The following is a 12,859-nucleotide window of genomic DNA, read 5'->3' on the forward strand; positions in this document are numbered from 1 at the left end:
TTTATAATCATATCTTTTGTTTGAATTACTTTTTATATAGATGGACTACTGTATAATTTTTTTTGTGAGTTATTTGATAAACTAAGAGGTGAAGATTTAATTTAAATCTAGAGAGATAGACACATGTAAATGAATCAAAGATAATTTAGGATTTGTGATGACTTAGATTATTTGTTTAAGGTCTTAATAAGATTAGTGAGAGCTAATTTAACTTTAGATAAATATATCTTAATATATCGAGGGGTAATTAGGATATTTTAGGAAAAATTGTCATTGTAAATGGAGGAGATAATTAATCAAATTAGAGTAACATCCTAGTATGTGAATTATGATCTCTAGTGCTTGTTTGATTGATTAATTCATCATCTTTATCATTATTATTTATTTTCAGTATTTTAATTAGTTATTAAATCCTATGTCAAAACTCTTGGTTTTATAAATAACCAAGTTAATGCTTTCTTTTGAGTTTGACTCCTATAATACTCTGAAAATTATTGCTATATTGATCTCATATATTTGTGGGAGCAATTACTCCTACGACCAAATTATATTAAAATAAATATGTGAATATAGATGGTAGCCAAGTGGATATTTGTGATATAGTTTATTATTTAATTTTAAACATATATTTTGAAATTATTTTCTGCATATATATTATAAAATTAGAGACACGCATGATGTAGAAGACCTTGAAAAATAATATAAATATATAGTAGAATTTATTGAAGATGACGTCGATTCGCTTTGTGCTGAACTATGGACTTGTATATGGAGGCCTTAAATGGCTTAGGATCATGGATTCAGAAGATCATCTTAAAATCTGATTTCGGGGAAGCCATTGGTGCAATTCACAATGACATGCCCCTTCACCACCCTAACATTGGAATTATGGTTGAAATTCAAGCACTTTTGGCTTGGGAATGGATGGTGCATAGCTAGAGAATTGCAAGAGATGGCAATGCAGCTGCTGATATGCTAGCCAAGATGGCCCTTTCCTGTGTTGTTGGGTTTCATCTACTATTGTGTCCTTTTCTGGCTTAGATATAATTTTGGTACAATATATTAGTACTATTGTCTAGTTTCTGTTTTTTTCCCCTAGTTATCAATAAAAAAAATTGTAAAATTATTTGTGAGCCTATAAATATCCCTACAACATGTTAAAGCGATGGCAACAATTAACTTTACGATAAGTAAAAAATAAAGTGTTATATGCTAAGAATAAGAAACAATTCTTTGAGTGCAACTTTTAACTCTCCTTTTAAGCCACAAAACTTGAGCAACATTTGAAAATCGTTTCCTGGGATAAGAGAGACAGCATGTAATTGGGCAACGGTTTTGACATGTTGCATCATACTTTGAATAATTGAACAATTTGTATCACAAGTTTGAAGGTTGGAACAAAAAGAGCCCATAATGGCCTCCTAGAGGAGAGTTGTAATCTTAAAGTGATTTCTCCAGCCATCTTTTTTGTTGCTTACAACGCGTGTTTCATTCACACGCTTGATTGGGATGTTACTAGTTCATAGATAAGTATAGGACCCATTTGTTTGTTGGAGAGGAATAAAAAGAATGGAATGATTTATAGAAAATAAAATGAATTAAAACAAACTTATGGAATGATAGAGATATATAAACAAATAGAAAAATTAAAGCTCTGAGATAATCGGTCGGGGGATGATAACGGAGATTTCTATGAACAAAATTATCAATGCGTCCATATTCGATATTCATCATTGTGATGAGCATTGTGCTCATAAGGGTCAAGAGCAATCTGGCCCTTCATTTTATTCTAAAATGATTTCTGTCATTCTTTTAAATTAACTTTTAAATATTTTTAATATTATATTTATTAAAATAAGAAATATAAAAATTTTAATATTAAATTTAAATTATTTGGAGTACATTTAAATGATTAATTTATAAAATTTATAAATTTATAAATATTAAATTAAGTCATTTAAATTATATTTGAATTGTCCAGAGTCTATTTGAAGAGTCAAACTATAAAATTATAAAAAATCTTAATATTAAATTAGATTGCTATTTGTACTGGTAGATTGATAATAAACAAATTTATTAAAATTTTAAATTTTTTTATATTAATAAACATAATAGTAAAAATATTTAAAAATTAATTTAAATAAATAGTAGAGATTAATTTAAACTGAAATGGATGACCACGATTACTCCTACCTGAGGAGCTGGCGGCACCAAATGCAAATTTATCATTAATCCCCAATCTCATTCCTACCTTTCATCCCTTCAAGTTCTCACCTCTATAATTTTTATTTTTTCATTAATATACAACCTTATTTTAATCTATTTTCTTTACTACCAAGACATTCCTTTTCTTTCCATTTTATTCCAACAGCCAAAGCTAATATTTAATTAGTTATACTTAGCTTGATCAAACACCTTCTTTGTCCTTTAATATTTAATTTTCACCGCGCATTTGCAGCGCTGGCATTTGAAATTAAAGTGATAAAGCGACATCTGCGTAGGGATATCATTCCTTGTGCAGCTTTAATGGCTCTGACGAGGCCAGACTATCACCTTTCCTTTCTGATCCGTTTTTTTTTTTTAATAACCAGAGGATCACTATTCTCTTCTTATTCCTTTTTCTGACATGACGAAAACTATTTGTTCCTTCCACTACGTCCTTTCCTGTGGAAAGTAAAATGATCTTAGAATATGTTTTTCCCATACATGAAGAAGTGCATATTGAGTTACTCTTCTAGGCATTTAACACGAAAAGTATATTCATTGTTAATGTTTAATAAAAGAAAACTAACTCTAATCATTCTATTACTATTCCTTGTTTAATTATGTAGATAAGCCCAGAGTAAGAAAGAAATGTGAAATAACTTTGAGAAAATATAAAGAAATCTCAAAAGACTAATTAATTTAAATTAAGTCTCAAGTTTTAAATTTTAAAAATTTATAATTTAATTATTTAATTTTATAATTCTGTTGAATTTACAACTTATATTTTAAATTTTAATATAAAAAAATAAATATTTTTATTTTTTCAATTATTTTAAAATTTTAAAAATAAATTTTAAATTTATTATAACACAGTTATAAAATTTTTAAAGTTTGGCTTTTGATATCTAACTTAATTTAATTAATTTTTTGATTCTTTTTGTCATTCCCTCAACAACTTTTTTGTTGAGCTCTGTTCTATAAACACAGCTCAATGACAGGTGGTGGTAGGTAAATGTGAAATAAACGACAGAGAAATGGATCCGGACGGCAACAAATCAGCAGCAGTACTACAAGAGATTTCTCAGCGTCGATTGCACATTGGCGTCATGAGACGAGATTGGAACGAAGTCGTGCAGATTTTCAAGGAGAATCCAGAGATTCACGCCACGAAGATCAATGATATGGACGACACTGCGTTGCACTCGGCGATCACCAACGGGGCTTCAGAAACCAGCGTTAAGGAGCTCGTTGATGAAATAGTAACGACTAAGCATAATACCATGGAGGCTCTCAGAGCTGGAAATAAACGACAAGATACTCCTTTGCACTGTGCAGCCTCACGAGGCTCGTCCTTCATGTGTCGTCAGATATTACGTGTCGATAAATCATTGGTTCGTGAGAGCAACATTGACGGAGAGACACCTCTCTTCTTGGCTGCTTTAAACGGTCATAAAGAGACGTTCCTTTATCTCCACTCAGTTTGCAGAAACATGCACACAGCGTCGTCAATTCCCCTCTGGAAAAGAAATAATGGAGATAGTATACTTCACTGTACTATTCACAGGAAATACTTTGGTCAGTAAGTTTCACAGTTTTGACCTTTACATATAAGTAATATTAAAAGTTACCATAATTGGCCTATTTTACAAGTTATAAAATAGTGCATCTTTAATTTCGATATAAGGCTATGTGAGATGGTATCTACCGTTCAGGTTTGGACTTTTTTTGCTTCTAAAACGGTGAATTTTCATTTTTCTTCCTTCATACGTATTTTTCCCATACAATTTGAAAACTGTTGACAAAAAAATTAACTGGAAAAACATAACTATTAATTCCTATTATTTAATGTGTTCTGGTATTAGTGCCTGTAATCTTTTTTCTGTTATTCCAGATCCTTCTAGTTTATTCCGTTTGCAATGTTAATCCTTTTATTTTTAAATATACTTAAAAAAGATGATGAGAAAGCACTAATAGTGCTAAACATATTGACCTATGACTAGCGTTGCCAATCAATAAAGAGGTGGATTTATAATTCAGCAGATTAAATAACATTGTTTCATGTTCAAATAATTCTGAATCACAATTTTATCTCATCTCAAAGATTAATAACGTTTGTCACGACTCAATATATTTAACATTGTTAATACTACCTCATCCTTTTTTTTTTGGACATATTTAAAAATAGAGGGATCAACATTACAGACGAGATAAACTGGATAGATCACCTACAGCAACCAAAAAAAAAAAAAAACTATAAGAACCTATTCCAAAACATGTAAAAATGATAGAGACTAATAATTGCATTTTTCTTAATTAATTTGAATGATTTGTATGTAGATATATGGCTTTGGACTAAATGCATGAAAATTAACAGTAGCAATCTAAATCACATATCGTGTTTATCATTTGACTAGATGGGCTTATGTGGATTATAGAGCTTCAGCAATGTCACCCTAGCTATTTACAGTTGGGAACGATGTGATCTATTATAAATTCAAATTTTTTACTAATATATTGATTATGTTGATAATAATGATTGTTATAGATATTTTTTTTTTGAAAAAGGAATGGATAAGAAGTAATATTAGAATATCCCTGACCTATTATTTAGGTTGCATAAGCTAAAAAAAAGAAAGAAAAAAAACCTAATGAATCGCCTTTTTGAATGCTGACCAGATTTGTCATTCCAAATAATTAACCTTTATAAAGACCGAAGCATTGGAAGCAGTTTCAATGATGAAGGACACATACCTCTGAATGTCCTTGCTTCTATTCAATCTGCTTTTAAAAGTGGAACGCGTCTATCTTTATGGAACAAGCTCCTTTACCACTGTAAGTATCATTATCCTTCACCTTTTTTATCTTCTTTAATTTGTTTTTCCCTTTTTAGTTTGGGTTGAATTATTGGGAGAATTTTATTAAATGATCATCGATCTTACATATTTACAAATCAAGCCCAAATAATTTTAAAAACTCACTGCAGAAATTTGGGGTTGGAGTGAAATTAATATTAATAGCGAAAACACCATTTTGCTCTTTGTGTTGTTAAATGTAACAACTTTATAAGACTTGTTTATTATGTAATTTTATTTGTCAATTATATTCTCTTATATTACTTGTCAAGTCACTTGTTATATCGATTAAAATTACTGGTTTGACAAGTAATATTAGTTGTTAATTCCCTGTTTTTATTTGTTAAGTTCATTATTTTACTTGTTCAATATCTAACCTATAATAATCCATTACTTAAGTTATATATTTGTTAAGTAATGTTTGACTTGTTAATGTATTATATTACTTGTTAATTTTCGGTCATTGCTTGTTAAATCCATTGTGTTACGTATCTTACCAATCCATTACTTGTAATGTCATTGACTTGTTAGATATATAATGTTACTTGTTTATCCCCTGTCGTTACTTGTTACATCCATTATGTGTGTTGTTCAATTTAACTGAAGAATGATGTTTTGGTTATTTTGTTTTACAATTTAATCTTAAATTAGACCCAAAATCCTACAGTGATATTTCGGATTATATTGTTTTGAGGTTGATTTGTAAAAAGGTCGCATCGGTGGTCCTTTAATTAAATTCTCCCTAAATTATTATTACATATTATGAACTGATGACAATGGTTAATTATATCATGTAAACAGTGATTCGTGTAGAGAAGCTCAAGTTTGATCCTCCGGTGGAGTCCCATGTTGTAGACGTTGAAAATACTGAAGCGCAATATCAGACCCAGTTCATAAAAAGTGCATATTTTTGGTCTCAAGGTTGAGAGACAAACACGAACACATACATATATGAACGATTGTTCTTGGATAGTGATCATGCTTCCCTAGGATAATTGTTTTTTTTTTTTATCCTTTTGTTTTGTTTTGATTGTATTGCATCTGTATAGTATCTGTTTCTTTTAATGCTTTTGGTTACATGTATTTTAATAATTAGGCACCTATCGAAAAATTAAAGAGAAGCACGTTTGGGGTGAGCAACTCATGGAAGAGCTTATAAAACAAGATGCATGGTACAAGTATAAGGCAAATGCTATGGAACTTCGGAAAAATGTGAAGGAAAAACATGACTTGAGTTATGTGCCATATTATCACCACATGGATAGGGAAGTGCAGAAAGGTAACTCCAAATAGAATATAATAAAGAAAAAATTACATTCACAACTCACAAAAAGAAGTTTATCATTGAAAGGTTCCATAAATTTCACAAAATACTTTCAAGTTTTAAATTTTAAGTATTGACAACTTAATTAAGAACGTTGACAATTGGATAATAGTTATTTATAACTTGCTAGTACAAGTTTTTATTTTCTTTTACAAGTTATAAATGACAGTTGTCTAATTGTCAATGTTCTTAATCAAGTTGTCAATGCAAAGAATTTAAAATTTGAGTATTTTGTGAAGTTTATGGGACCTCTTAGTAATAAAATTTTTTCCGTGTGAACTGAATGTAATTTTTCATACAATAAATTATTAATAATAGTACTCATTTTTCATACATCATACGATATATTTAATTTAAATATATAATTTTTGTTATTAACAAGTTATAAATGATATATCTCATTTCTCAAACTTGGAATGCTATGTCTAGGGTTCACTTTGTTAAAAAAGTATGCATGAACCAATTAAAGTTGACATGAGTGATAGAAACTCTTGTCATCTAAGTAAATGGTTAGGAGTTAAAATCTCAATCCATGTCTATGTATTAATTTAATTAAGAGAAGTCTATGTATTGCTCTTAGTACCTCGAGGGAGATTCGACAGGCCTACCTTTCATGCTGAACCCAAAAAAATGCAAGCATTCATGTCTCTTTTTCGTTTTTGATTTTTTATGCTCTTCTCCTGTGGAAGAGAACTATAAGATCAGATAGCTAGCTTTTGATACATTTCGCTCATGGTTCGGCAGGAAGAGTCAAAAGATCAACAGCATTGTTAATTGCAGCTAAAAATGGTCTGATTGAGCTTGTGAACAAAATTTTTAACTGATATCCCGGTGTCTGCCTATGACCAAAAGACAGAGATGAAGAATGTAGTCCACGTGGCAGTAGAGGAAAGGCAAAGCCGTGTTTTGAAGGCAGTGATGAAACACCCACTTTGGAATGTATGGACAGAAAAAGTAGATGTGAATGGGAATAATGCATTGCACTTGGCAGCACAACTGTCAAAATATACAGGCTGGGAAATACGTGGCTCTGCTATGCAAATGCAGTGGGAAGTTAACTGGTTTGAGGTACGAACCTAATTTATTCAACATTTAAAGATCCTTTTTAACATTAGTCTACATGTTCATATATACTTTGTGGTACTTAAAAAAAAAAAAATCTACAAGTACACTTCTTTTTGATTTACAATAGTGCTTTAAAATTGCTCGAGCGCTGCTTAGAAGTTACAAGAAGCGCTCTCATAGGACTATTTATTTATTTTATTTAAATTTTCATCTTTAATTATGTATCATTCTTCAGCCCATTTACAAATCGATCAATCTATAAACAACAATCATATACAAAACTCATAACACATGTGTATTCAACTAAAAAAAAAAACTTGTCATTCAATTTAAATAATACAAAATACGTTTATGGAGTGCTTTGAAAAATTCTCCGATATCTTTTGTCTCTTCATTTAAGAGCCTTTTTTACATATAAACAAGCCCCTTAAAATAAATGCTTCCGAAAGTCTCTTTTATAGTAGTGTTTTAACATTAATCCACCAGATTCAACATCCTTCATTAGAAGGAGAAGTCATCTTTTATGATCATATATATGTGATTCATATATTTAAAAGACTCAGACTTAGGGCTCGAATTTGGAAAGTGCATGCCTCAAAACTTCTCTATTTTTCTTCTTATGCTTTTCTAACATAATACTATATATGTACGTTAATTCGTCTCGCTAAGTTTTGTACTTTTTGGCTTCGGCCAAAACCTAAAGATGAACTTTACATTTCAAAATTACTTATTGTGATATATATATATATATATATCTAAGCAAAGTGTTGTACTGTGCTGTTAAGTTTTTTTGAGTGTAATGGGAAAATTCAATAGCAATGAGGAAAAAACTGTACAAGGTTTCAAAGAGAAACACTAAAAAGTAAAATTCAAAAAATTATATCAAACACGTATAATTATACTTTGCTGATAAGTTAACTGTTTATGATGAAACAGTATGTAAAAGAAAATGTGCCATCATACTTCATTTCCCAAGTTAATGTAAATGGCCAGACTCCGGCGGAAATCTTCGCCGACCAACACAAGGATCTCGTTTCGGAATCTGACAAATGGGTGAAAGACACGACAGGGTCTTATATTGTGGTGTCTACACTCATTGCAGGTGTTTCATTTTCCACATGCTAACAAGTTCCTGGAGGTTATGACACATCTGGAAAACCCAACTTGGAAGTTCACCATCTGTTCCAAATATTTACTACAGCCACATTGATTTCATTTTGCTTCTCTATCACTTCGTTGGCTGCTTTTCTGGCCATTTTTGGCTCTTGAAAGGAAGAACCAAAAGGGTTTCTGAGAAATTTTCCATTGAAGCTTTGCTTGGGCTTGTCTTCATTCTTTGTGTCTACTGTCTCAATGTTGTGATGGACCCCATGGCATGGGTGACATAGCATTAATGGCAACGAAGCCTGAGAATGGTAATCATGAACATGGTGACATAGAAGGAGCTCAATACTTTTAATCCAACGTACCTAAAGACCCATTACAACATATTGGAGGTCCAATGACAAGAGCCTGAACCAAAGCCATGAAGCAAGCCTTGTTCAGTCTTGTGCAAGAAGTTCAAGAGCTTGGAGAGTATTGGGGCACTCCTCTCAAGCCTAAAGGAGAGCATCTATATGTGTATAATGTATTTAAGATCCAAACTCATGAAGAGTTAAGCCCAAGAGATGAAGACCTTAGCCCAATGTAAGGAAGACTACAAGTTGAGCCTCTTGCAAGCAAGGAGGCATGAAACCCTAGTAAAGAAGTCAAGGGTGGCGTGATTTTAAATCCTTTATGATCCCTTGATTGTCTCCTAAATTATTTCCTATTTTAGTGGTCCTTTGATTTGATTTTCTATTTTGAGTCTAGTCAAAAATTAGAATTAATTATAATATTAATTTCTAAATTTTGTAATCCCATAATTTTAGGATCACATTTCCTAAATTATGTGTCTGAATATTTTATCATTATTTTATATTATTTCTCCTTTTAGTATTAGAAAATTAGGGTTTTAATTTTAGGAAATATTTTTCTATGAGCCTATATAAATTAGGCATGCTCCCTATTGTAAACGAGATAGAAGTTGAATGAAATTATTCATTTTAGAGTTTATAACTCTTGTGAGCCTTAGTGCTTTATGGTGGCATCCCGTGTGAGAAACAAACGTGATCAAGAGCATGGTCAACTCTTGTGGTGTCTTCGAAGGTTGAGGTTCCTAAAGGCAGGTGCTCTAGAGGATCTTCTCCTTGATCATTATCCTATTGTTTACTTCATACCTTTCTTTATTTCCGTCATAAATTTCGTCCCTTTCCTTTTATTCTTGTGTTTTTGTTATTTTAGGGTTCTGTCCCTAAACTAGCACGATTCTGCTTCCGCATTCCCTATCATGTTGGTTTCTTTCTGTGCTGCATATTCCTTTGAACTTCACCCACGGAACAAGTATGTGCCCAGTCCTTTGTATTGTCTCATTTTGATACCTTTGTGTTTTTATACTGCCACTCAAGTTCCATTATACTGGGAACTTCTCAAAGCCTCTCTTAGAAAGTTGCCAAAGCCAAGATGTGAAGAAAAGACGACTATGTAGGAGCGTAGCATGTTTCTTTTTTATCCTATACCTTACAGATTGATAGATTATATTTTACATGCATGTAGCTTTTGGGTCTGTATTTTTATTTTTATTTTTATTTTTATTTTTGGAAAAGAAGACAATTTTATTTAAAAAGAAAGTAAAACGATTACAACCAAAAGCCTTTAGTTATTAAAAAACTAAAGGCCAATACACTGATACATGAAAAGCAAACGAAGAACATGAACAAAGACTTGAATAAAAGACAAGACTCTGAAAGAAACGAGACTCGAACAAAGACAGCTCCCAAAAAACAAAAGCCAAAATTCAACAAACAACACATTCAACGAGGAGAAGCCTAAGACGTCTTCGGAAAGTGCAAGGAGATGAAAAGATTTTTGGCTCGCATAAACAGCCTAGTGAACTAGCACCAAAAGCCAGTTGTTGTCTTCTACTATGAGCTCCGCGAGCAAATTGAAGAGTTGAATCCGAGTCAACTCTAAGTAATTTCTCCCGGAGGATTTGACGTATTATTGCCGCAATTCATGAAGAAGCCAGGGCAAGTGAAAAAGCTCATCAGCTAGAACAAGTCGAGGATATCTTGAAGCAACAACGCGAACAGAAACAAATTGAAAAATACCACAACCAAAAAACATGCGGCTCAAGATAAAGGACCTTCATGCAGCTGTAGAACATAAAGATCCTCAACCAAATCACGGATATGAACGAGGTTTTTTGGAGGAAACCTGGTAAAATCCTTCTTCAGAACCAGACTCTGTTTCCAGACCAGAAAACAGAGCAAAGTTACGCTTGCGAAGTTGAAATTAGAAGAAGAAAAAGCTGCAACGAAGTGAAAATCAGCAAACTCCAAATGATTATTGGGAAGAATAGAAGTAGGCATTGAGGTTCCCTGATATGGAAAAGCGGGTGGAATAGAAACATTTCCCATTGGAGCGAAATTTGGTTGCGCACCATCACTGCAAGGAAAACTCACTCTGTTTTGCGGCATGAATTGACAGAATGGTTCCAGACAAGTTTGTTCTGAAGCAACAAGGACTTGACAATGAATTTTACTTCGGGAGAACAGTAAAGGAGCGAGCTTGGCATGCTTTTTTCCTATCCTTGACTGAAGCAGAAAAGCCATGGTTAAAAAATTGAACACCAACATTACTTTTCAAACCAAAGAGAGGCCCAACATGATGGCAAGGACTCTTCATCATCTTCGTTTCCTGAAAAGAATCCTCAAGCCCATCAAGATATGCTGAATATATACTTCCTCTTATGCGTGTGGCACTCTTTGAAACATCCAGCACGTCTTCATGCAAGACTCCAAGTGGCGAAGAAGAGGAAACTGTGAGAGCAGAAGCGGCCCGAACAATGGAAAGCATAATAAATATCATATTCACACTTTAAAACAATATTCATTGAATGATAAAAAAGTATTAAAGATGAAATTCACGTTCAAATTTACATAGGTATAATATAAATGTAGAAATTCAAAGATATGGGGGGCACATATAAACTTGAGTTATGAGAAGCTCTTGATATCAATGGATTTAATTTTTACTGTAACATCCCAAAATTAGAATATACTTATTTGGAGTATTTAATTAACTGTATGCTTGAAGTTATATGGCCATGAGCAGGACTTCTATGAAATATGCAAACCCAAGGTGGTTTAAGATTTAATTAAGGACACGATTCTAATTAGTTATTTTGGGAGGGAACACCACAAGAAAATCATAATTTTCTCATGAATTTTTCTAATAGAAAAAAAAAATAGGAGAGATGTTCTCTAGCAAAATTCTCTTGAAAATGTATACTAATCCAATAATGTTCATGGCATCCCTCATGAAATAAACTAGAGAGAAATTTTGAGAGAAAACTAGAGAAAAAGAGCTCTTGGAAAAAGTTTCTCATGATTTTAAATGTGAGAATATATATTTTGACAGAAACAAAAAATGACAAATTTTAGAAGTTCTTTATATGTATTTATGTATGATCAAACTTCATCAATATTATTCAAGATATATAAATATATTTCTTGCACTTCATGATTCATGCTTTTTATTGATATCCCATGTGTACCTTGACCTAATTGCCTCATCTCCTGACAAGATTTAGGATCTATATTTGACAAGTAATCATCATAAAATTTCATAGCTTCTTTGGCAACATATTTTTTAACAATATATACTTCAAGGTAGTATGGACTTTTTATATAACCTTTCAATATTTTTATATATATCTTAATTGGGTACATCTATTGTAAGTAGATAGGGCTACACATTTTTAACTTCCTCATTAGATGAACTATTAAATGTATCATAATGTCAAAAAATGATGGAGGAAAATGCATCTCAAGTTGACACAAGATAAACTAGCTTCTTGTTCCAACTCATCTAATTTAAGGGGTCAATAACTTTATTGCATATCGCATTGAAGAAGAAACAAATCTAGTTATTATGTGTCTCAAATCTTCTTTCAATATATCTCAAATCCACTGGTAATAATTGTTGCATCAAGATATAACAATTATGAGACTTTAAGCCTACTAGTTTCAACTCTTCCATTGATATAAGCTTATTAATATTTGAAGGATACCCTGAGGAAATTTTCATCTCATATAAACACTCACAAAATTTTTTTCTCAACCTTAGACAATGTATGAGAAGGCAGAGGACAGTAAGTTCGCTTATCTTCTGACCTTGGGTCTTGTATTCCCATTTTGTAAATATAATCTTGCATTCACACCATCCTTTGTCTTTCCAGGCATGTTCCAAAATATTCTAATAATAATATCACACACATTTTTCTCCATATACATAACATTAATACAATATCTCACTTCAAGATGGTGACAAT

The 12,859-nt window shown here is 31.8% G+C and overlaps 1 protein-coding gene across 1 annotated transcript; it reads left to right on the plus strand.

Annotated features, from left to right (window-relative positions):
• Positions 1-756: 756 nt before the first annotated feature.
• On the plus strand, positions 757-9,241 carry LOC129286516 (uncharacterized). Its single transcript, XM_054922471.1, has 7 exons — positions 757-927; positions 3,204-3,780; positions 4,882-5,037; positions 5,859-5,978; positions 6,154-6,336; positions 7,126-7,449; positions 8,383-9,241. Exons 1-6 carry the CDS (start codon positions 757-759, stop codon positions 7,203-7,205), a joined length of 1,287 nt encoding a protein of 428 aa, XP_054778446.1. The 3' UTR covers positions 7,206-7,449; positions 8,383-9,241.
• Positions 9,242-12,859: the final 3,618 nt, after the last annotated feature.

The sequence above is a fragment of the Prosopis cineraria genome, unplaced genomic scaffold (genome assembly GCF_029017545.1).
Source record: "Prosopis cineraria cultivar Desert tree isolate PC_DT_omini unplaced genomic scaffold, ASM2901754v1 PC11, whole genome shotgun sequence".
Classification (NCBI taxonomy): domain Eukaryota; kingdom Viridiplantae; phylum Streptophyta; class Magnoliopsida; order Fabales; family Fabaceae; genus Prosopis; species Prosopis cineraria.

Bases quoted from the DNA above. Each gene is read 5' to 3' on its own strand.
- LOC129286516 (XM_054922471.1), top strand. From the start codon at position 757: ATGGACTTGTATATGGAGGCCTTAAATGGCTTAGGATCATGGATTCAG. The intron at 928-3,203 runs GTGCATAGCTAG...GCTCAATGACAG, and splicing joins TTTTGGCTTGGGAATGGATG to GTGGTGGTAGGTAAATGTGA. The intron at 3,781-4,881 runs GTCAGTAAGTTT...AATGCTGACCAG, and splicing joins TATTCACAGGAAATACTTTG to ATTTGTCATTCCAAATAATT.